The 26,368-nt window shown below is 33.8% G+C and overlaps 1 protein-coding gene across 1 annotated transcript in view; it reads left to right on the forward strand.

Annotated features, from left to right (window-relative positions):
• CDH12 (cadherin 12) overlaps positions 1-26,368 on the forward strand; it is a 273,039-nt gene that overhangs the window by 196,389 nt on the left and 50,282 nt on the right. The window contains exon 5 of the mRNA XM_046672150.1: positions 16,809-16,996. Coding sequence (XP_046528106.1) covers positions 16,809-16,996 — 188 coding nt within the window. The remainder of the gene's footprint in view (positions 1-16,808; positions 16,997-26,368) is intronic.

Below are 26,368 nucleotides of genomic sequence, written 5' to 3' on the forward strand. Positions count from 1 at the left end.
ATTTATATATATTATATACACATATTTACATATATTATATATACATACACTCCTCATTTGTGGGAAACATTTAATAAGCATAAAAAATGAATTGTAAATCTAAGAGATTTAAAAAAGTTAAAGAAAGAGCTTATATTCAGTTATTAGCTCGGTCTCATATCGGTTGCAGGCATGAGTCATCACTTTTGAACACTCTATTCCTATTCTTGAAAAATAAGCCAGGGCACATTATAAGACTAGCTTTTTACTAAATGGAATAAATGCTTCTGGTTTAATTCCCAAATGGGTCTTTGTCTACTTCGATAGAAACGAATAAGAAATAACTATTTCCTGAAGACAAGGCAGGCAAATAATAATCTGCGTCTTATTCACAAGTTGTTCTTTCAGTGGTTCTCAAATTGTGTTTGTCTTAGGAGTCCCTTGAGATCCTGTGCCCCAAGTGATGGAAGTTCTGTTTCAATTGACATAGCTTGGATCCAGAAGTCTGAATTTTAAATAAGTGTTCTGGTAGATCCTGACATAGGGAGCTTGCAGGGAAAATTTGGAAATCACTGGGTTATTGTGATGAAGCAGCAAGTGTTTGTTCTCTGAGAAGGCATTCTCATTATTCACTAAATAGAGGTAATGAGTTAATTATCGTGTCTCATGAGAATTATTTTTATTCATGCAAAATCCTATTCCTACAGATATATTTGGATGGAGAGTGAGTATGAAAATTTACTCATTTTAAACTAAGTCTTTTGAAAAGCATTTTTTTAATTAAACACTCACATACAGTCATATGTCTTGTTTAAAGTCTTCCAAAGAGCTTGCAAATGTCAGATACTGATGCTTTGAGTCTAAAACTGAACTGAAGCCAATTTCAATGCAAGCTCAGTGAAAACTCTGAGATTCACTCATGAGAGGGGAATAGCGAGTTTCACTAGACTCTATGTAGGCAGACGTAAGCAAACAAAAAACATAATTTTAAAATCATTTCTCATTGCTATGATTGTCACATTAATAATACATTGTGTTTTGCTAATGAGAGCATGAATCTTTTTAAATAATGCTGAAACCTTTTGACGACTCACTTGGTCATTTTCCATATCTGGCAAAGGGCAAAGATTGTGGCCTGGTTGCTCTAAGGCCTCATTACCCAATTTGCAGAAGAACTGAGCTTATGAGCTACAACATCTATGGGTCTTTAGGAAATCTGACTCTTAGTTTTAAATTATTTTCATGAACCACATTAAACAAAGTTTTAAACTGAAGTGATATTAAAAATATGTGCTTAAGCTTACCAACATAACCAACAATAATAATAGTGTCTAAAGATTATAGGCCCTACAAATATTTAAAATATTTGTTAATATTAATCTGTGTACTTTCCAGCTCAGATATGATGCATTTTGAAAAATTAAAATGTAGGTGGCTTGAATGTGTTGGCATTGTATAATCCACAACTCAAATGTGAGAATTTACCTATAATATAATAAAACTTATAGGTTCCTAAACAGACAAATAACTTAACACATAAGAAAATCTAAATGCGAGAGTTCCCTCATCCACAGCTTCTAGTTTTCCTGCCAAAATAGGAGAAAAATATCTCTTGTAACAACTTCCTGTCAATCAGAGCAAGGAAGTAGATACCAGTAACAGAACTGAACTGACTTAAGTAATAATAAAACCTCTAGGCCTCTGGCTGCAATCCATACATACCTCTTTTTCACTTATTCACTCTTCAAGTTCACAAGTTCTCACTCTACTTTTCTGCGTTTGCCTGCTAGAACTGAATTAGCCAGGTCCAAGCTTTTCCCTAGGTGGTCCGCTTGCCACTTCTCTTTACAGAGCGTGGTGACGATAACAGTGAGAAGAGCAGGTAACATTTGTTGCGCCTGTACTACGTAAAGGCACCATTAAAGCTGGATATTAACTTCTCTAATCCTTATGAGTAGGTTTTGTTTATTTATACAACTTTTAAACGAGGAAATTGAAAGTAAAAGAGATAGTAAGGGATGGGAGCAGATACTATGTAGTTACATGTGTGATCCTGCAGAACATAATGGGGTAACTCGTTAAAGCTGTGATTTTTAAATATTCATGTTTATGAAAATATAGATTACTGCTTCTTCTAACACCAGAATTGAGCCATTTGGTAGGAGGAGGAGCCCTGAATGGAAACGTGGGGCATTCAACCCACTGCTCCACTAATCAAAGCTGAGAAGTCATTCTCTTCAAGTGTCTGTGGGTATTCTTGTGTTTGTAAAGTGATTTGTAGAACAGAGAGAGCCTCGGCTTTGGGGAAGGTACTGATGGAAAGCTCAGCTCTACCATTTAGTCTCTGGGGCCTGAGTAAGCTAAACAAACTCGCACTGTCTCATGTTTTTACACCATCAGATTAAGATAGTAAATAGGGTGACCACATATCCTGGTTTCCTAGATAGTTCCAGTTTACACTTGTGGTCCCAAATTAATTACTAGTAGTGATTCCTTTTACTCTCAAAGGTGGCTCTGGTTGGATAATAAGTTATATAGCTGTCTTAATAATAATATACTGTGCTTCTGGGAGACTTAAGTAAAATAATACAATTGAAGTATCTAGCGGTCAAAGTGTTTACTTTTCTCTTCTCCCCACTTCCACGTTTTCCTCCCTCCCTCTTTTCAACCTCATCCCCGTATCTCCTTTGTATCTCTCCACCTAGTGTGTTATATTCCCTTCTTATATTATTCCTTTGTCACTTCTGCTTTTGCTTTAACAGAATTCCCAATTAACATACAACCAAACATAAATTGAATAGAGAAATAGCTCAAGAAATAGCTCGTGCCTACATTCATAGCTGGTCTTACCAACAGAAAAAAAAAATCAAAATCTTAGGATAGATTATGTACATTTTACGAACATGGAAAAATCAGTTTCAAAACTTGTAACGCCAAAGAAATTCTTGAGAGGGGAATACAAAATAATTCTAACACCAAAACAATATTGTCTCTAACCTTGGCCATTTACAACAACTGTATTGATTTAAATTTCAATATTCTGATTTCATTTTACTTTGGCCTGGATAAAAGACTCTTGTAAGATTAAGCTAATCTATGAAGTCCTATTTGCTTGATGTGACATTAATAACCAAATAAAAATTCCTGCAATTTTTATATAATCAAATATATATATATATTTATTGACACTTGTTCTTGATTCTTAAGAGAGATGAATTGATTAATACATAGTTACTTTTCACAGCCAATAATGCACTCCATAAGACAAATATCTAGATATATAAATATATTATAACCACAATAAAATTCCAAAATAGGACTATGATCAGAATAACTATTGGCATAAATAGGATATGGTAATTAGATCTAACAGGGATTATTAGGAAAATATTTATGAAGAACACAGCATTTGGGAAGAAATGTGCAATAAGAATTTAACAGATTGAAAAAAAGATGTTGATTACAGACTGCCATAATCCTGAAATATAAACTTATATTTAAATATGTACTTGTGCTTTTGAGTAGAGGGGCAATATCATACATAAATATGTTAAAAACATAACTTTAATAACTTGGTAAAGACTGAAATAGAGAGTAGATATGGAGCAAAGCCAAGGCAATTGTTTGGAATAGAGAAGTGGAGTCAGAATTGAGAGATGTTTCAGTAGCAGAATGGAAAGGACTTTGCGATCTATTGGATCCAGAGGTAAGTAAGATAAAGAGCATGTGAAGAAGTGATTTAAACAGGAAGATGGGTTCTCTGTTAATATGCTGAAATTTGAGTGGAGGTGAGAGCAGAGGGTTGGAAATCCAAGGATCCTCAAAAAGAAGTCAGGGTCGAAGCAGTATTTCTAAGAGACAAACAGAGGTGATAAATGAGGTCTGAGACATGGATAAAATTAATCAGATTAAAGAAGACACAACTCTCTTTAAATTTTGTGTATGAGGAAATACAGGAAGGGGAATGAACAGAGATACGAAGAGAACCTTAAATATAACCACCTCAAACCTTTAATACATAGATTTCTAACGGCGGCAAATTTTAATCATAGATTAGAAAATTGTGAAAGCTCTTAAATTCACTGTTTATTTCACGTGATTTAAGTTTCTCTTTTTCATATTTGCCTTGTTACTGGTCTTAACGTTTATATAGGCAAGGAAATTGGAGTTCTAAAGTATTTTTTGGGGCTGGCCTGGGGATGCAGCAGTTAACTTCGCATGTTCTGTTTCCACGGCCCGGGGTTCACTAGTTTGGATCCCGGGTCTGGACCTACACACCGCTTGGCAAGCCATGCTGTGGCAGGCATCCCACATATAAAGTAGAGGAAGATGGACACGGATGCTAGCTCAGGGCCAGTCTTCCTCAGCAAAAAGAAGAAGGTTAGTGACAGATGTTAGCTCAGGGCTAATCTTCCTCAAAAAAATAAATAAATAAATAAAGTATACCTTTATGAGAACTAAACCAAATTTAAGCCTTAATAAAAACCATGGAAACAAAACATTTGATACATAAGAAATTTGTTTTATTAAAAGATATCAAACACAAAAAATTATATCATTAATGAGTAATGTTTCATTGATCACTAGTTTTATTGAGGTAAATATAAAAAAGACTACATTACTTTTTTGGTAATGCATAGGAGATACAAATTTTTAACCTCTTCCCTCAAGCAGCCCAGTGTATAATGGGGAGACTCTTAAGTTAATGGGCAATAATACTAATTAAAATCAGATGATAGAGAAATGCACACAATGACATGTAAATGTATAAGGACACCCAAATCATTACAGAGGAGATCTGAGTGGATTTTGGAGAAAATAACATCCACTTTGATTTCTGAAACCTGTAGCAAGACTTAGTCAGTGGGAGAGCAAATGTGTATTGAAATATTTAGGTCATTGCAAAAATGTGGTATATTATTTAAAGGATTGCATGCATAGAATTGTGAAAAGTGGAAGCCCAAAGACAAGAAAAATTTTCATCAAGAAATGGCTTTAAGTTGCCCTGCAAGAATGGGAAATAGAATTTATATAGAGAGAGATGAGGAGTGGTAGGCAAGTGAAACATTTTAAGCATAAGCAACAAAATAGAAAAGGCACAGAGAGTATTCAAATTATATAATACAGACGACAGAAAATTTCAACCATTGTGTATATACATGATACATGAATATATGATGAATATTCAGAAATAAAATTTGTAGATCAATGAATTGAATGCTACCAAAAGAATTAGTTTGGGCTAAAAGAAACCAAAATATTAAGTGGGAAGAGACTGTTACTAAATTTCACTTTCCAGACTACTCTCATAATGTTTCAGAAAAAATCTGCTGAAACTCTAAGCTTTGGGTAAATAAATATTCCCAGGTGAATTTGAATTCCAAACATTTTTCAGGAGCTTAGTTTACAAGGTGTCAAATTTATTTATAATTTGTAATAAGACTTCTAGTGTTGCATATTTTCATGAAATTATTGGGCAATATCACTGAGAACTATCTACCTACCGTATTTTGTTAGATACATGGACAAAGACCAAAGAAAGGTTTCCATATTTAATGGAGGTTTTAAGGAATATTAATGTACTCCATAAAATAGGTAAACAATGGAAAGTTATTGATGCACTGGAAAGGTGAACTCTTGCCAAGATCTCCATCACATTTACTATTATGTAATGGGATAGTGGTTATATAAATCACATATTTTAAGCATACATATTTTTGAGAATCAGAAACACTTTATTCTGGCATTCGTTAATTAATGCAAGTGGGTTGTGTTCCATAGCTCATTTGGAATTGGTTTGGTTGGAATTTCCAACGCAATCTCTTGAAAAAAGATATGCTATAAAAAGCAATTATTTTTCGAGGAAATACAGGTATGTGTTTATTGAACCTTCAAGTTAGTAGAACTATAGTATTCAACATAACAATCTGTACTTGAAAGCTGGTAGCTACGTAATAAGGAAAGGAGAATTGGAAGGATAGAAAGAGATGTAATAAATTTTCCTTCCCTTCTTGGGTGCAGATGTAGAAGTCATTTTAATTTTAAAGCCACATCCCCTTCCCAGAACTCTTACATGCTCTTTTCTGTATAGCTACATTGATTTTGTTCTCTAAGCACTGAAAAGAGAAATTTTTCCCAAATCTAGGCAACCCACTCAATCCACCCTTAGTTGGAATTTGCATTCATCAAGCGTAGCTGAAATTAGAATGTTGAATTATTTGCATTTTAAAGGAGCTTATTTTTTGACCCAATATTGTCTCCATTTGAATGACATTCAGGCAGTAAAACCAAGGAAGTGAAATGAGCAGACCAAATGAGGGACTGTAGTTTAAATCAGAGATGCCACTTCATTGGATCATCTCACTGCCTGTAAGTAACTAGTTATATGCACCATTTCCTTATCTTCAGACTGGTAGAGTGATGTCCTGGAGCTGGCTCTATCAGATCCTCAGAAACAATTGTGCACATGTCCTTCCAACTCTGTGTTCAGTGATGTCACGTTGGCTTGAAATCAGCCACGGTGGAAATTTTTACACCACAGAAAATTGACATACATTAAAAATCAGGACTTACATCTGTTCTCCCTCCCTCCTTTGATCTGATCATTAAATATTTGGTAGGACATTACTCACTGAGAATTATAATAATAGTATCTATATGACAGTCTTAATGTGAAGATAAAATTAGTTAATAATGGGAAAGTGCTTAGAAACATGCCTGGGAAATATAAAGCACTGTACCAATAGTTGCTAATAATATATAATATAATATATATATAATAACATTTATCTATTCTACTTAAGAGTAATCTCTATTTCAAAAGTTCTTTCTTTCTTTCATGTTGACACTCATAGATTTTCTATAAGTTCATATATTTTCTCACATCAGTCTTCTCCATAACAAAAGAAATAGATTCTACCTGAGAAAGATAGAAATGACCCCTTCTATCCTTGCAGCACAGCATGAAGAAGAGATTGCAAATGGAGAGAGTGAGGAGAGGAGACAGGAAAACCAGGTAGCAAATACCCGTAGTGATACAGACAAGGAGTGTGAGTCATTGACTCTGTGATGGTGGTGCCGATGGTAATTGTGAAAAACGGCAATGTGTGGTTAGATCTGAATGAATTGAGGAGGTGAAAAATCAACAATACTAATGAATTTGCTGTGGAGACTGGGATTTTAGTTTTTGGAACTGGTGAGATGGTAATACTACTGCTGAGACAGTGGATATTAGAAGTCTTCTTCTAGGGGCATGGCAAGTCAGTAAACTCAGTTTTGAATATGTCAAGGCTGAGATAGCTTAGAGATATATAAGTGAAGTTTTGGAATAAGATAATGTTTTACCAAGTATGAATGAGACTCAAAATACATATATATACTGGAGTTGAAATATAAAGAATGTTTAGCATAAAGATAGTAAATGAAGTCAAACGGGTAGATGAAATTACCTGGGATGAGAAAAACCTGGATAAACACAGCCAGAAACAATGGTTCTTAACCATGATTGCAAAGTACCACAGGAGGAATTTAATCAATTCTTTTGTTCAGGTCTAAACTCAGAACAATTAAATTGGAATCTCTTAGGTGGCCCCTAGGCTTCAGCCTTTCTGTTTTTTTTTAACTTTTCATATGATGCCAGTATGTAGTCAACTTTGGGAATCACTTATCTAGATCCTCTTTGAAAATGCCAACAAAGGAAGCTAAGAAGGAACAAGCTATGAGGTGGGAGAAAACTAGAACTGTAGAGTGTCACAGATGTTAAGGAGAAATGTGCTTCAGGAAAGCAGAAGAACAAGAGTGTTGAATGCTGCTGAGAAGTCGTCACTTGATTTAGTGACACAGATGTCATGGAAATCTCAGGGGAAACTGTTTTGATAGAATGCTGGGTTCAGAAACCAGGTTAAAGCTGCTTCTGGAGTGATTGTTAGGTAGGCACGGGTGACAGCGACTGTCTTTGAGAAGTTTGGTTAGGAGAGAAAGAGAAAATTAAGGAGTTAGCTGGAATCAGATTTTGGCATAAGGGAAAATTTTTGTAATATGATCAAATATGAGCAGTTTTTCTCCTCTTGGGAATATCTCATTTAAGAAAAAAATATTGAATGCAGAGAAGATAGACTCTTTAATAAACAGTACAATATGTACAAATTGCTGGAGTTTAGAAAGAGGAAACAGAAGGATACCTCAATTGAAACTTGAGAGAAGCAGGAGGAAGTCTTACAGATATAACAATAGGTTCATATGAAGTTTCTATTGGAAGTTAAGATGCAATGGATACCGCATAGCCAAGGAGGATCCCAGAACACAATTCAGAATTCACAATAGGAATGTCAGGATGTATTTAAGACTCTTGAAGTCCTCAATCCCAGCAAGGCTATTTGTACCCTTTTTAATTACTTTTATAGAGAGTGTGGAATGGACGGAGAATTTTGCAGGGGGGATTTATTTGGAGAAAGCCCTGCTGAGTCCCCATCTAATAAAAGTAAGGGTAGGGATGCCCTTCTTTCTCATCTCAGGTCTGGTAAAGGGAGCTTTCCCTTCAACAAGGACCAACAATAAAGTCCAATATACTTTCCCAGAAAATAGGAGAAATGCATGGACGGGTGCCTGCCTCATGCTTAAGATACTGAAAACGTCTTTGGAAAGAGCAGAGACAGATGCACAAGGCTTTGTTTGGAAAAGTAATTCCAAGATAACAGGAGGAGGGGTTAGGAATGTGTAAGCAGAAGGGAAAAATATTCCAGAGTAGCTTTAAGTCCTACCAAAGAGATTTTCCTCCTAGGGAGAATCTGTGTGTGGAATGGATCATTTGGAGATCCAGAGACTATGGGGAATGTTGCATCAAAGCAGGGGCAAAGTCTTTATCATAGAGTGTGTAGTTGGAGAGGCTTCCAAGAGTCTCCCAAAAGTGCCACTGGGAGAGTCACTCTCTGAGAGGCAAAAACTATCAATTCAAGTAAAAACAGCCCAATCCTCTGGCTTTGCTGCCTCCTAAGGTGAGGTGAAAACATCCCTGGCAAGTGAATGGCGAGACAGAGGCAAGCCTGCCAAACCATCCATACGCTAAATGAAGTCCCATCTGCTGTTGGCCCAGGTTGACTTGAGGCGGGCTGGCAGACAGAAGTCTTACTTTGCATAAGGAGCAAAGTACTAATTAATATGATGCGTTGGGAATTTCTAATTTCCAAATCTAGATGTTGGGAATTAAAGTGAACGAAAGACTGTCTATTATTTAAAGATAAGGAGAAACATCATTGGTTCACCATAGTCTTCATGCAAGAAAAGACAAAGCTTATCCTCACTGAATAAAGTCTAAAGGAGCTGAGAGAGACAAAGAAAAAAACTTTTTATTTTATTTTTTTGCTGCAGAAAATTCATCCTGAGCTAACATTGGCTGCCAATCTTCCTTTTTATTTATTTATTTATTTATTTTTTTATGAGAGCCACCACCACAGCATGGCCACTGACAGAAAAGTGGTGTAGGTCTGTGCCCAGGAACCAAACCTGGGCTGCTCAAGTGGAGCACACCAAACTTAACCCTTAGGCCACCAGGACTGGCCTTGAAAAAAGCCATGTTTTTATTACATCTTGCATGTTGTGCTTTTCCAAGCTAATAGTAACACTGATGCGGGATTGTTTGAAGGTTCAGAAGCTGAGTAATCTCCTATGTAATGAGTTTGTTCTTTCTGTGACATACAAGACAAGGTCAGCAACTGAGAAAGGAAGTAGTAAAAATGGTAGAGGAGAGGTGTGTGGAGAGTAGATCAGCTTAAAAGAGAAGTCATGGAGGACGGAAACCTTTGCAAGTTTGTATCCTTTGCAACCAATCTTGAAGGTGCATTTGAGGTTAATGATCAAAATTTATAGTGATTCCTAGCTGCATCTCTTTGAATTTCCTCAGTCAACCATGCCTCATTCTTGAGAATGAGGATAGTTATCACTATGAAGGGTTGAGTTTTGCCAGATTGCAGCAACAAAAGGACATGGGCAAGATATATAGGCCATAGGTTAATTGAAATAATAAAATGTGTTTCAGTTGGATGAGGAAAGAAGACAGGGAAAGAAATGATAATGGATTGTTGAATGTAGAGAGATTAATATACTAATATTAATTAATATTAAAGTATTTAAATTTTCTTTTCTTTTCTTTTTTTCCTGAGGAAGATTCACCCTGAGCTGACCTCTGTGCTGATCTTCCTCTACTTTTGAGTCTGTGGGCTACCACCACAGTATGTCCACTAGCAGAGCAGTGTAGGTCGGCACCCGGGAACTAAACTTGGGCTGCCAAAGCAGAGCATGCTGAATTTAACCATTAGGCCACTGGGACTGGCCCTAAAGTATTTAAATTTGATAGCAAAGTTGAGATTACTTTATATAAAATATATGCTTATGTTACATCAATTTCTGATATTAAAGTTGATAGGTTGTAGTGGTAGTAATTGAACAAACAAAATGGGAAGGCAGGAGGTTATGATCATATCAGCTTTGTCATATGGTTACCCATATTTGGAATATTTTTTACTAGCTGACCTTACAGGGCCAACATCACCCAGTTGACTCAGTTCAAATTCTCAGCTTAAATGTTATAAAAAGTGAATAGAATTGTGTAACTTTCCCTCAGAGCAGTGATGTCACTTTGCAATTTTACTTTGATTGTTTAATTAATGTCTCCCTCCCCCACTAGACTATACTCGCCGTCAGGATAAACACAGTCTTTTGTTTGTGTTTTCTTCATCATTCTGTGGAGGATGTCACTAAAGAATTGTAGTTGAATTAAATATCAATAATCTGAGTTATTGGAAGACATAACAATTAATCTACTATCCGAAGAGAATTTAAAAAGAACAACTCAATATCTAGCCCCAAATTTTTGTGTCGTGTTTGGCTGTTCAGAACTAGAAAGTTTAGAGAAATGAATTTCTCATTGCTCAGAGAAAAGAAATATTGTTATCAATAAATATAATTTATAAAACTTTATCCACTATTATGGTGGATATTGTGTGCGTTGCAATTCATATTCACGTATATGGTTAATTAAAATCTAGATTGGGAAATTACAGCCTTTATAAAGGTGAAGTAATTTAGCCAACACGGTAAACCTCTTGATGCCAAATACTGGACACTTCCAAAAATTTGTTCATCCTAGATTCATCCCAAGAATGAGCCAGAGTGGATTTCTCTGTCGTTGTTGAGAGATTCCATTCACTGTATTTAGTACACTTACTAAAATCCAGCTTGAATCCAACTTCGTTATCAGGAGAGTTCTTCCTTGTGGACTCTATTTCTGTTACTTTAATTTGAAATTATTGAAAATACTCATAGCTTGAGGCTTTTGAAGAAATAGAGGGCATAAAACGTTCTTCAGCCATCAAAATATTTTTATTCCTGAATCCTCCAATTTTCAAGATATGGGAAAAATGTTTCATTTAAATCAGAATGACTTTTCAGAACTCTTTAAACACTTCCCTTTCTTTTATCTCCACACCTCTATAGGCAGTTTCCTATTAACTATTGCCATTCCTACAGGAAAATATTGTAACATAGATGTAGAGATTATCTAGAAACATACTATTTAAAAAATAGCCAGTAATAATAGATATTACTTATGGAGATTCATGCACTATTGTATAAATGACTTATAAAAACCGATCTATAATGCAGACGTAATAATAATAATATTACTATTATCATTACATCAATTTTAAGGATCAGGAAAAGAAAGATTAACTGTTTTGCCCAAGGTCACAGAGCTAATAAGAGGTTATAATAGGCACACAGTTTATATAAAGTTCCTTTTTAGTCATACAGACATGTTGTTTGCTTTCGTTTCCTTTTGATTTTATTCAGATATGGTGAAATCATTTTGTGTGCTATTATATTTGCTTACTAAATTAAAACAACAAAATATTGATAAAGCGATATTTATTTCTATTTAATTAGATGGTAAACACATGCACACACACATGCAGGATCACTGTTTTAGCAATTTAATATCTGAATGCAATCACTGAATCAACAGTTTTGTGGTAACATTCATTTTATATTTATTCTATTTATTTTCTAAAGTTTAAATGTAGTACTTCAAGTAATTGTCTATTTAGGTGGCCTCAAACATATGTTTTCAAGTTCTTAAAAGTGTTTAACATTCTTATCAATTTGAAATAATTTCTACTTAAACCTTCCAAAATTTCTAGTATTTTTACATACTAATTCTCTCCAAATTAGTTACTTGCCATGGATAGGTAAGTTTTATGTGCAGCTGAACATTGACCTCATACATTATTTTTGAGTAACTTTAAATTAGTTATTATTATCAGCATAAAATGTATGTCAAAAGAGAATTGGTAATGGATCATTCCATCTTCCTTTTATGCTATTCTTATGGCTGAATGTTGTTACAGTATTGTATAAATCATTCATTCACTTAATATATTTATTCAGGCCATAATAAATAATTATTCAAAATAATTATTATTTCTAAACAAATTGTAACATATTCATTTATATTTTGTTGAGTAAATATATCTCTTCTGGTGTTTTCATCTATACTTGGAAATTTGCTCAGAGAAAAAAGGAAGGAAAATATATTGTATATTCTTTATCCTTAGTTATCAATGAATGCCCCCTGACAAATACACACACCCAGTGTGAGCCCAGATAATCAAAGTGTAATTTTTTAAACAGCATAGTCACTGAGAAGATGCTCACTTAGATTATAACTGAGCAACAGATGTTTTTACCTTTGGAATTAACAGGGAACATTATCTGCAAGAAGTTGTAGAATTTGATCACTATGATTCCACTTTAGTTCACTGCATGCAATTTTCTCCTTTTCCATGGGAACACGGTTATTTTGGCAAGCATAGGATATGTATTTGATGAATATGTAAGTATATATTCTTATTGACTCTGTGAACAATTTCTTGTCACCAGTTTTATTTCTTAATCTGTGTTGTACAGGTAGTGCCATTAAGATATTTCATATGCATCAAAAGTAGCACGCCTGGAAGATGACGGCAGTGTAATGACGTAGTACATCATAAGCGATCTGACTTTGGCACAGCTGAAGATTACTTCAGTTTTGAATTAATCTGAATGACCCCAGCTTTACTGCTGTTGAGTTTCTAGAAATGATAAAATGTCAAGTCATTGGAAATAAAACGACAGAACCTAAACAATCTGACATGACAAATGCATAGTTTCTCTGACTTGTTCCATATGGTGTAGACTTTATTACCAACGACAATATTTTATTCAGAAATGCTTGTCTTAATGAATGTGAGTGTCTTCGGCTTTACTAGAATGTATATCTGCTATGTAAAGAACAGGAAATTCAGTGCTGAGTGTATGTGTGTTTTATGTATACTAAAACCTCAATGCACAAGAAAGATGTAAGCGGTGAATCACTGACTTCTATTATATTTTAATTTGGGTAGGGTATATTAGTGGTATGCTATTGAGTCAATCTTTTTTGGACAATGGTACTGTTTCAATTTATCACAAGTTTCCCAATGCCGTTAGATAATTAGGAAATTTGTGGGCATAGTGCATGCTGACAACTTTTTAAAAAACTGCCATTTAACTTATATTGATACAGTGCTACAAAGAATAGCTGTCTTCACATTTACTGTTATTGACCTCATAAAATGTTTTTATAAAACCTAAAGTTCATATCTCAGCAGCTTGTCTTGAGAAAGGGGACACTTTCATCTACATTTCGTATTATCTGATGTCCTTCAGGTTACCTTCCAGAGTTTTAAAAATGCTTCTGACATTGGAGGGTCTCACTGTCAGAGTTCTGCTAAATTCTTCATCCTTCACTACCCATAATCCCTAAGTGATGACACCAGACTAGATTATTTCCTTTGATTTTTGATTCTTTTAGTTCTGCTTTGAAATGTTCAAATGAAAAGCTAACATAAACTTGATGAGAAAACTCAAGTTGTTCCCCTTGAATGGATCAGAGTAAGCAGAAATACCCCAAACTTTTTAAATTAGATGCCCATATTTTCCTAAAGATTCCGTCCAACCCTCCTTCTGCCCAAAGGCCACACCACCATCACCACCATATGCGGCTGGTCGTGCTTAAAATTTGAAATCCACTATACTTGACAGCTTCCTATCTCTCTCAACTCTGTCTGCCAGCTATATCTTTGATAATTTTTAGTCGTAAGTTTCCTAACTAAATACCCTGTTAGAGGAAGATTTACAGTACATTATTCAACATGGGCCTCCATTGCTCTATTAGGAAAAAATTCTAGACCTTTACTAATACTTATTAATGTACCATGAGATTGGACCATGAGTGATCATACTATAGATTCAAGGCTTTTGGTGTTTCTTCAGGTTTTTTATCACCATCACACAAGGAGCAGCAAAGGACGTGGTCATGTTTCTGATAAATCATATTTTCTATTTACTAAGCATTAAGAAAGGAAGAAAAAAGGAAATGAAAAATAGCACATTTCTGTGCTTTGCCCTTTTTCTTTGAAATTCTTCTGTGAGAAGTTCAGTACAACTTTACATAACAGTGTCACACACTTTCTTGCCACATTAAACAGGAATTCAGGCATCCTTGGATTTGCTAATATCTCAGGAGTGCTTTAATAGGATCAAGGTTTAATATGACTATTGTGAAACTATAGAAAGTAGGTTGCAAAGTCACATCAGGCTCTGCTTATGTAATCCTGGCTATTTGAATTCAAATGAATTCCCCTTGAATATCTGTCTTTATCCTTCTCGTAGACAATGACTATACAATGTGGCCTATAATTTTATTCTTTCTCTTTACTCTGGTTGCTTCAGATTCAAACACTGCTTTAAGTCCACAAATACTGAGCCTCTCTGTGTGACAGCCACTGTGTTAAGTGTTTAGGGAATAAAACCTAATGAAACATGATCCTAGCCTTTGAAAACTTGCTAGCTTGCTTGATTTTTTTTTTTTTGCATACATGTTGTACTTATTTTTTTATTGCAGTAACATTGGATTATAAGTTTGATCGATTAATATGACTTTTTTAACCAAAGTTTTTTTATAATGTCTATGTAACACTCCATTATTGCCACTTGGAATATTTTTTTGTCTATGTTTGTTTATTTATTTATTTAACTTTTAAATTTGTTCTTTTAGAAATATTCATCATATCCCCTTTGAAGGCAGGTATACTACTAATTAATGATTAAGCTACTTATTTTATACCACTGTAAAGTGTACTTTATGTCTTTTACATGGAACCAAACAAGCTTCAGGTAAATATTTAGCTCTCCCGAGACTTAATATACTAAATATCCCATTGAGGTATAATGTCCATTGGATGTAAATAAGGCTGATGTTAACATTATAAGAGCAAATGGTTGCTACCTTCTTTTGAGTGGAAGGGGAGGAGCAGATGGTAAGATTTGAGTGTTACCAAAGCGAATGAAATTACCAAATGTTAAACCTGACTGCGAAAGAACTAGAAGAACTTTAAAAGTAATTGGGAATGAAAAAGAAATTGTTTTGCAGAATCTTTACAAAGTGTGATTATTTTTTTTCTCATACCTCTTGAAGCCAATAATGTAACATTGTAATGCAGTTTGTTGAATGAACTTCACAATTCAAAAAACATGTTAAAGACCTTCCTAATTTAATTTCTATAAATGTAACTAGAAGTCCAAGGCAAATTAATGACCCTGATTGCTTTCCCCAGGGGAGAAAGTGCAGTCCAAAATCCATTAATAGAAATTTAAACGGAAAAGTCAATATCAAAATTTAAACTTTGTATTTATGTGTTTAATTTTCCTTTTGTATTTTTATTTCCTCCTACTCTATTCCTTTCCATATTTTGATTTGAACAGACTGCTATTTAATCCATTAGTGTTTACTTTGATGAGATGTCAGTAAAATAACCTATACTATCTTTTTCTTCATGTTTTACTTAAAAATTTTTGAAAACTCTTAAGCAATGTATATATTTTTATATTTGTCACATATTATAATGTTTCGTGATTCTGGTATATTTTATATAGATAGAGCTTTTTCTAGGCTTTTCTGATTCAGTATCAAATTCATAGTAATGTCAGTGCTCCACCTGGTGGTAAAAAATAAGCACTTTACTTTTTTCAACACTAAAAAAAATTGGGAGATAAAACTTTATATCCTGATTTTAAAAGTGTGTTAGCATACCTACCAAAGCACCCAGTAAAAATCTACTAAACATAAGCTGTATATTAGTCTATAATAGTTTATATTAAATATGTCATGGATTAAGATTTTAACTATACATATAATCATTTTACAGGTCACTTTTAGTTTAATGATTGAGTAAATAGTCCAACTATTTTTATATTTATATATGTTAGGAAACATAACTTTAACTTTCTATAAATATCTAAACATCTATCTTCTATCTATCATCTATCATCTGTTTATCATCTATCTATCTATCATCTGTCTATCATCTATTTATGTATCTTCTTATCTCTGGCTTGTATCCTAGATTCTGTTGTATTAGTGCTAATTAGTTTCATCTGTACTCTCATCTTCACATTTGATATTAGGTATATTTTGATGCTGTTATTATGTAAGGTATTTCCTCACAGTAATTTCAATTTAACACACTCTACTATTTTTAATGCTCAATTAAAATTCCAGAACAGGATCTATTGAATTGAAAAACAAAGTTATTACTCCTAATTATAATCCTTAACTTGACAGCAAATTGCCTTTCGATTTTGCACTATTCTGTTTTAAATTGGATTTATTTTCCATAGACTATATTTTTCAAGCCTGGTAATCTTACTAAATGCTTTACTAACTCTACTGCCAACACAAATTATACGTGTCTTATTAGGCATCTTCCATCTGAAAGTTCCTGAGTCTTCTCCTATTGGCTCAGCTATTGGAAGAATAAGAGCTGTGGATCCTGATTTTGGACAGAATGCAGAAATTGAATACAATATTGTTCCAGGAGATGGGGGAAATCTGTTTGACATCATCACAGATGAAGATACACAAGAAGGAGTCATCAAATTGAAAAAGGTATATAAACCTGTTTTTGGACAGTTGTCTACCCAATAATAATTAAGAACAGAAACGCTAAAACTTGAAAATGACAGCAATTTTAATTTTCCTTCAATATATTAATTTTAAAAAAGACCAGGTGACTATGAAGTATTCACTCCCACAGGCATTTTTAGTCTGTAATTCAAAAGGCATATATTTTATGTTGAAACAATTAGGCCTATTAATGTGACTAAATCATTTAAACAAATCCTACCAGAGTTTAACTGTAATTTACTTTTTATTGTTACAAACTTAGACAAAAAGATTAATTTAAAAATAAAATCTAGGAGTAAACTCTAACCCAACCAGGCTTGGCCTTGACGCTTTTGTGACTTTTCTGAGAATACAAATATTTAATTCACACGTTGTTGGTGAGTGTTGATGTCACAGTGGAGGCATCCTGGTGTGGGCTAGCTGTACTACTGGAGCAGTGGAAGAAGTGAGAAGGGGAAATGTTAGGCTTGAGGGGCCTGTAATGAGGTAAGTAAAAAGAAAAATTATTAAGAGAGAGAAAAAAGGTGGACCTTGATGGGCAGACATTTAGTAATGTTCAATGGATTAGTATAGAAGAGGATGCAGAAGGGGAGAGAAAAATTCAAAATATTAGGAATGAACCATTATTTTTAATATAGGTATCTTGTCTTTTGTCGGGTAGTGGCATGAAGAAGGAGTATGTAAATGTGAGAAAAAGATAAATCATGATTATATTTGAGGTGTGTAGATTGTTTCCAGAACAGTGAAGCAAATTATAGGAATTTCCCATAATGGAGTGTAGACAAAAAAGTGAACTTTATTTACTTCATTGCTGTTTTCTCCTCTCCTCCGAAGCACACTCTATCCCAAACCACAGTGTATCATACACATTTGTTAATTGCGATAATTTTAACCTACAAGAAGTATTTTTGCATTCAGTCCCATTAGACACTGAATCAGTCCCTGATTAGGCTGCTGTTTCCATATTGACCCAGGAACTCTGAATTTTAACAAAGAAACAATAGATATGGTAATGAAAATAATCCTAAAAGAAATACCATTTTCATATAGATTATTTATTATTTTTTATTCCCAGTATTGCACGTAAATTGTGCTTTGTCTAGAAATTAATTTAACCACATGATCCCGTTCAGGAAAATTACATAGTTATGCTGAATTTTCAAAGTAAACGTAGAAAAATATTTGTGTCAAATTCTTATCAACTTTACTCCTTTATTATTTGTTGTAGTTTTGCTTGTTTTTCTCTTTTCTATTTGATAACAAATCAGTGAAAAGCCTCGTCTCTTATTTTCTTTTTAGAAAAGATCTCCCAAAATAACTACATTTAAATGGTTTAAAGACATCAATTCAAATGGAACTAACGTAAATTCTCTTAGTAATATGAGAAATAATAGGAAATATTTTACATCACTGGTTCAAAGTATAAAATTAAATATAGTTACAAGGTAAAATTGAGATCCAGAAGAGTCATATTACATGTGCTATATATATATTTATATATTTACTTACATTTATATACTTATTATAAATGTTTTTTATATTTACACATATGATTTTATATTTTATTTACCCACATTTACCATCTATGGCAATAAATAATCAATGTCTAAGTGTCAATCTGGAAAAATATGTGGCTTTCTTATTTATTTTTTAACAAGATTGAAAAAGGTGTGATGTGTTAACCATAGTCCTTTATATTATTATGTCAAAATGGATTAATCTTTGAAAGTAGTGATTCAGTTACACAAATAAACTTTTTGTAAATATTTATTAATTATATATCATCACTAAAGCAATAAAAACATATCTTCTGCCTTTTTAGCTTATGAAAGTGTTATAAAGGGTATGACATTTATTTTGTGGTATTTATTTTGTTTAATTTTTTGAGAATTTTCTATTCTTTAGAGTAAAACTGAGATTTGGGAAATTATGATACACCTTTATTAAAATTCATTTTTATATAATTTACAAAATAATCTGGAAAGTATACCTCCAAGTAAAAACAATATATGTTTCCTTCTGCAGTGGGTGAATAACTGTTGTCCATTTTGTTGGCATAAAATTTATCTAAATAAAGGTCAGTGCCGATAATTAACATCACTCCTTCAGTCAACAAATATTGTTGGAACAGTCACTAAATCCCAGACCCTGCTCCGGGCTCTGAGGATAGAGCAGTGAATGAAACAGACATATTTCCTGTACTCAAGCAGCTTCCATTTAATTTGCAAAGTTAGATGATAAACAGATTCAAAAGCACTGTGAACAGTGCTAAATTTAACGTTGAAATAACATAAATCAGGGTAAAGGGTATGACAAGTAGCGTGGAGAGTGGTGGCTTGTATAGTGAGGACTTCATAAAAGGTTGCTCTGTTAGGCTGAAATTCTGGCAGAGATCTGAAAGAAGCAAAAGATAAGTCATGTGGTGTCTGAGTGATGTGTGTCCCAGAAATAGTGAGCAATTGCAAAATCTCTGAGATGGGAGCGGACTGGGTAAGGAGGCCCAGAGCAGTGAATGAAAGGTCTGTAGCAGTGGAGATGAGGTCAAAGATGCAGAGGAAGGGCCCATTATGGAGAAGGACAGAAATAGACCAGTTAAGAGACTATTGAAATAATCCAGGAAACTAATGATGGAGCTATGGATCATCCTGTTTGTAGCAATGGAGGTTGTGAGAAATGGTGAGATTCTGGCTAGATTTTAAAGGAACCCCCAAAACAGAACCCCCAAAACAGAGTTTTATAAATATGCTGATGATCCGGTAAATTACATTGAGCATTTGAATAGATTTGTTTTCAGTGTTGTTGTTTTGATCTCTAAATGAGGAATCACCAGAGGCAATCTCTACCTGCTAAGCTATTGTTCCACTGGAAAAGAAAACTGCAACCTATAAACTACAACTAGTAAATGTTTAAAAAATAATTCAGGAGGACATTTTTGTAACAAAATTTTAGAATTATCTATCATCTATCTAGTTATCTATCTACCTACCTACCTATCTAGCCATCTGTAAGGTGTATGTATTGTATTGAGCCCACGTGTGTGCACACATACACATATAATATGACATGGCAGCATGATTTTGTAAAAATGAAATGATGAGAAAATATTCAGTTGAATAAAGCCCATGAAAAACTCAAAAGTAATTTGAACTACAGTTCTTTATTATGATTTTTTATTGAGGTATAATTGACATGCAGCATTTTTTTAGTTTCAGGTGTACAAGATAATGATTTGACATTTGTATATATTGCAAAATATCACTACAATAAGTCTAGTTAATATCCATCACCATACATAGTTACAGAATACTTTTTTCTTGTGATGAGAACTTTTAAGATTCACTCTCAGCAACTTTCAAATATGCAATATTATTATTATTAACTATTATTATTAACTTATAGTTGCCATGCTATACATTACATCTCCATGGTTTATCTATTTTTTAACTAGAAATTTGTACCTTTTGATCATCTTCATCCATTTCACACCCCTCCCCCCCCACCACCTGCCTTTGGCAACCACCAATCTGTTCTTTGTATATCTATGAGCTTGAGTTTTTTTTAAATTTCCACATACAAGTGAGATTATGCAGTATTTTTCTTTCTCTGTCTGGCTTATTTCACTTATGATAATGCCCTCAATCTTCACCTATGTTGTTGCAAATGGCAAGATTTCATTCTTTTTTATGGCTGAATAATATTCTATTGTGTGTGTATATATACATATACATATATATACCACATTTTCTTTATCCATTCATCCATCATAGACAGTTAGGTTGTTTCCTTATCTTGGCTATTGTAAATAATGCTGCAATGAACATGAGGGTGCATATATCTTCTCAAGTTACTGTTTTTGTTTTCTTTGGATAAATACTCAGAGGTGGAATTGCTGAATCATATGGCAGTTCTATTTTTAATTTTTTGAGGAACCTCCATACTGTTTTCCACAGTGGCTGCACCAATTTACGTTACCACCAACAGTGTGCAAGGATTCCTGTTTCTCCACATCCTTGCCAACACTTATTTCTTGACTTTTTGATAACAGCCATTCTAACGTGTGTGAGGCGAGACCTCATTGTGGTTTTGATCTGCATTTCCCTGATGATTAGTGATGCTGAGCATCTTTCATGTAGACTGTTGGCCTGTAGTCCTTTAAATTGTTTTTTTGAATGAAGACTATATTATAGGGCTATTTATGCATGTATGCAGTAAGTTCTTAGAAAACTTTATCTTGAACTTATCATTAGGAGTCCTACAAGAATTAGATATATAATAATACATGTACTAAATATATATTATTATACAGCAGCAGTGTTTCTGCTCCATAATGATCTTAAAATTACATTTTTGAAAATTTCCCTTCAATATCTCAGCATAGAATTACAATGAAGAGTTTTGATATAAAACCAAATTCGTATCAGAATCATGTTCTTAAGTATACTAAAAGCATTTAGAAAGTCTAAAAATATATATTCTACCTTTTAATATGTAGCTGTTTGTTAAACATCAGCTATTTTAATTGTTTGGCTCACATCAGAGCATGATATTCTTTGTTTTCAGAGAGTTTTTCTCTTTCTAACTCACTTAAAAGTAAATTAAAATGTTTAAAGTTCTCTGAAGCACATCTTCTCATGATCGTTTTATCTCCAAAGTCTTTATTTGCCTTCCCTTTACTGTTCGCTCCTCTCTCCTCTTTCTCTGCGGACAGTGGGCCGAAGTAGATAAAAATGATGGCCAACGTTTATGTGAGCTGAGAAAAAGGTATTTTTATTTATTTTATTTTTTAACCTTAACTTGGATTCTGTTTATGAGCCTGTGACAGAATGCCATTTCACTGTGTCACTTCGGATTCAGGATAACATCATGAAGATTTATAAATCTCTCCAAGGCATAAGATATTGCTTAAAAAAACAACTACTCTTGTTCTACACTTACGTAATACTGCACGGAGCAAGGTAGAAACAAATGAAAAGTGCCCTGTAAGTGTTATATCAATGAAAATACTAACAAAATCAGGATACTAAAACATTTTAAATTTTGTATCCTGTGTAAAAATTAGGAGATGGGCTACGTTTAAAATGAGAGAATAAGGTGTCTTAAATGCAGAAATTTCGTTTTTAAGTGAAAAGCTAAATGCAATATCTTTCCAGTCGGTAGTGATTTTTTTCTACTGGATAAATGAGAATAAAGATATACTTATTGGATATAAATATAAAGTTGCACGAATTAAAACATTAAAGGACTGAAAATACATATATTTATAGAAGCACTGTGGCTTTTTTGTTACTGATTAAGAAATTTAGGCAATTAAATAGTGGGATGAATACTTAAACTATGCAAAAGGACAATTTTACTTTCTTGCATAATTTCTCATAAACGGTTCCGTACCATTTCTGCAAAAATATCTATCAGAATTAATAAGTAGTGATAACATGGGTTTAAAATAGAGAATGACGAAGTGATTTCCTATTTATTTAAAAATAAGTAAAACTATTTTAGAATTTAAAAAAATCCTTACTATTTTGATGTTACTTAGCAATATTGTTTCATTTCAAATAAACATAAATGTGATCACATTGAATCCAAAGCAGAATTATTTTCTTTTTTTCTTAAAAACATAAGACATAAAATACTTTATTCTTCACAAGGACCCTTTAATAGATAGGCTAAGCTCTCAACTGGGCGCATTGGAAAATTATACTTTGCTTGTGCCCTGCTAGTCACTAAAACTAGTTTGCTTTTCTCAGTCTTAGATGTCAAGGAAGTGAGTTCACATCAAATTATTTGGTAGCATAGCACCATCCTGTGGTTAATTTTTGAATAACTCAGAAAAAAAATGAAAATAAAATTTGGAATAACATTTCATATAGCGAAACATACACTTCAATTTATTATATTTCAAAAGCTCCTATTTTTAGCCATACTGGCATGCATACTTTCAAAGAAAAATAGGTGGTGTTCTTTATTTGTAAATATTATGTTTATTTGTAAATATTATATTCCTGTTTTGTAAATGTTTGTCTTTGCCTTCTTTTTTAAACATCTTGCCTAACTTTCTTAAACAGTCACATCAGCTCTAAATTAGCCCCCAAACTGACATAAGCAATGCAGATTGCTGCCTTGCAGACATTCGTAACTGTGTGTTCCATGGTCTTTTGAAACTCAAAATGTCCAAGGCCGAATTCCTTCTCTTCACCCAAGAAAAGGGCAGATGCTCATATTTTCTCCCTCAATAAATTGCATGAGCAACAGATGCTCTATTAGTAGAAATTCCTCTTCCTCTTCCTCCTCAACCACCCTAAATGGTCTCAGAACAAACTGGGGCCAGCTTGGTCCACATGGTATCTCTGTCTCTTGGTGTCACTGATCCACTCTTGGATAAGGTTCCACCTCTTCTCTAGTTTCGTAAATCAGAAATCTAGACTTCTTCTTATGCTGCCTCCATTGTCATCAACCTCCTCTTGCCAAATAGGACATGAAGCCCAACCACTGATTTCTCCTGAACATAGATTAAGATTTCCTCCTTTCTCCTTCTCATGGGTTGACTTAAAACCCTCTTGCTTACTCCTTACCACTACTGCAATGTCTGTTTGAGTCTCACAACTTATCTTCATCCACCTTATCCTTCCTCCATGAGCGAATGGTCAAAACCTAACTCTGTTCCTCTTACTTTCATGCTTAAATCCTTTTTTGGTTCCCATCACTTGTAAGATACAAAGAAAATGGTGTATTTTCTATTACCATTGCCTGCACGTACACACACACACACGCACACTCTCTCGTGTAGGCACATGCGCATATGCACACACATGGACATGCTACATTCCAATTACACCAAATCCATTGCAGTTTCTACCAAAATGCTGTGCTATTTTTTCTTTTGCATAGAAGGCACTGTTCCATGTAAGTAGTTCAATTAATTCTTTCCTGTTTTTCAGCATTTCTCTCTCATATCTCACACCAAAGATTTCCATGCATCCCTCAGGCAAAGTGGATCACATTTAACTTTCTTCCTAAATGTCAATAATTCTGTTAAAACACTTATATACTTAAGGCATTCATAGTTCAAACACATCTTATTCCTCCTACTATATTTTAAGCCCTTAAAGCCACTTTATCATATCTATATTTGTGTTGCCATGATATAGGAAATACTTGAAATATATAAGGTGTTTAAAATTTTTGTTGAATAAATTAATAAATATATTGGTTTAAAGTTTTAATTTGTGTAAAATGCATTATTTTTCTTAGTTCTCACGTAGTATGTAAAGCTTAACATATTTTTTAAATTATGCAGAAAAATAGTGTTTTACTGATTATACAAATGGAAAATATGAAGCTCAGAGATGAAAGAAAACTTTTTCAAAATCACACTGCTTGCAGTAAATTATAGCATATGTTTGAAAAGCAGACACTTTCAACTATTGTTAAGAACAACATATATTAGAGATAAAATGTGAAATTGGTCATTTAAGGAAGTTAAAAAGATAATTGCTCTCCCCAGATGATCATGATTAATACTGTATGTGCATATAAAGCAGGTATTTTACTTTAAGACTTTATAATAGTTAATGAAATCTTTTCTCAGTTTTAGGAAAAATATCACCAAAACCCTCAACTAGAAGCACCAGAAGTTCTTTCAACACTCTGTTTTGCTTTGTCTTAGTTAGTGAATTTGTTGCAAAAATTATTGTTACTAAAATATGGGCATAGAACTAATGCCCACGATTCTTATTTCCTTAAAACGATCAAAAATTTGCAGTGAGGCCGGCCCTGTGGCCAAGTGGTTAAGTTCACGTGCTCTGCTTCAGTGGCCCAGGGTTTCACCAGTTCAGATCCTGGACGCGGACATGGCACTGCTCATCGGGCCATGCTGAGGCAGCATCCCACATGCCACAACTAGAAGAACCCATAACTAAGAATACGCAGCTATGTACCGGGAGGCCTTGGGGATAAAAAGGAAAAATAAAAAAAAAAATCTAAAAAAAAAAATTTGCAGTGCTACAAGAAACCAGAGTATATAAATTGCCCAGAGAAAAATGAAGTACATTGTTAATAAATAGTTCTGTAACAAACTTATAAAGATAAGTTGTAGGAAATGTTTGTTTCGTCATTGTAATATTTTTATTTACAAAACACTTTGTCTGTAATTCTATTGTCCCTTTAAGATTTTTTTAAAAGCCTTAAGCCTGAAATACTGTTAAAATTTGTCAAAAACTAAAATCCAGGTTTTAAAAATAGGCACATTTGAATGTTTTCCCGTTTGTTACAGGGGCATTCTCACATAATACTTCAACAATTTTTATGCATTAAATAATTATTTTAACTATTTTTTATAAAATGCTGAGTTGAATTCCTTCCTTAATGATGATAGGATAAATCACACATAACACACACCTGTCTTCCAAATTTTATACTTTTCCATAGCGCTTATTACCACCCAACATGCTACATGTTTTGCTTATTTATCTTATTGTTGTCCATCAACTCCCAGAAGACAGCAAGCTCCATGTGAGAGGCAATTTTTGTCTGCTTTGTCCAGTTGCAGCATCTATGTCTGGAACATGGTAGCATATTAGGAAATATTTGTTGGAAGGAGGAATAACGTGCCTCAGACCTTTTCCCTTCTGCCCTTCCCTCAGACTCATTTCCCTCTGACTTCTCCAAGCCTGGTTCTTCTCCCATCAGTCCCAGTATTCCGTCTTCAGAGATGTGCTTCCTACCTGCTCTATGTAATGTCTGCCCCCCTCCTGTCTTTCCGTCCCATTACCTTGACTGTTTTCCTCATAAATCTTATCACTAACTGAAAATTATGTATTCACTTATTTTTTACTGTGACTCTCCCTCTCTGCAATATAAAATCTATGATAAAATGGGCTTAATTTAACTCATTAACCACTATATCCTCAACTCTACTGTGACACACAGTAAAATCTAATCAAACATTTGATTCAATTTAATTGGATTTTAATTGACTTGAATAAATTGAAGAGGTACGTATAGACATCATCTATGGATGATTTACTATGTGGCTTGAATAGTGGTAGAGTTTTAGAATAGCTCCTTATGGAATGGGAAAGTGCTAGCAACAAATAAACGAATTGACTACTATACTGATCATAAAACTAAATTTTGGGAAACTTGATTTTCCTTTAAACTGATACTTGATCTGAAAGCCTTATCTTTGTAGTTCAGGCTGGTATGATAAACCTACTTTGCAGGTACTTGTTCTTACTTTCTTTTCATCATGGCACAACCTGCTATAAATCGGTTTTCTAGCTGCTTGTCTTGAAAAGCATCTAGTCTGTTTCAGATAAATGAGCAGTCTTCGGTCATTTGGATTCATCGACAATT

This window comes from Equus quagga, chromosome 9 (assembly GCF_021613505.1).
Source record: "Equus quagga isolate Etosha38 chromosome 9, UCLA_HA_Equagga_1.0, whole genome shotgun sequence".
Classification (NCBI taxonomy): domain Eukaryota; kingdom Metazoa; phylum Chordata; class Mammalia; order Perissodactyla; family Equidae; genus Equus; species Equus quagga.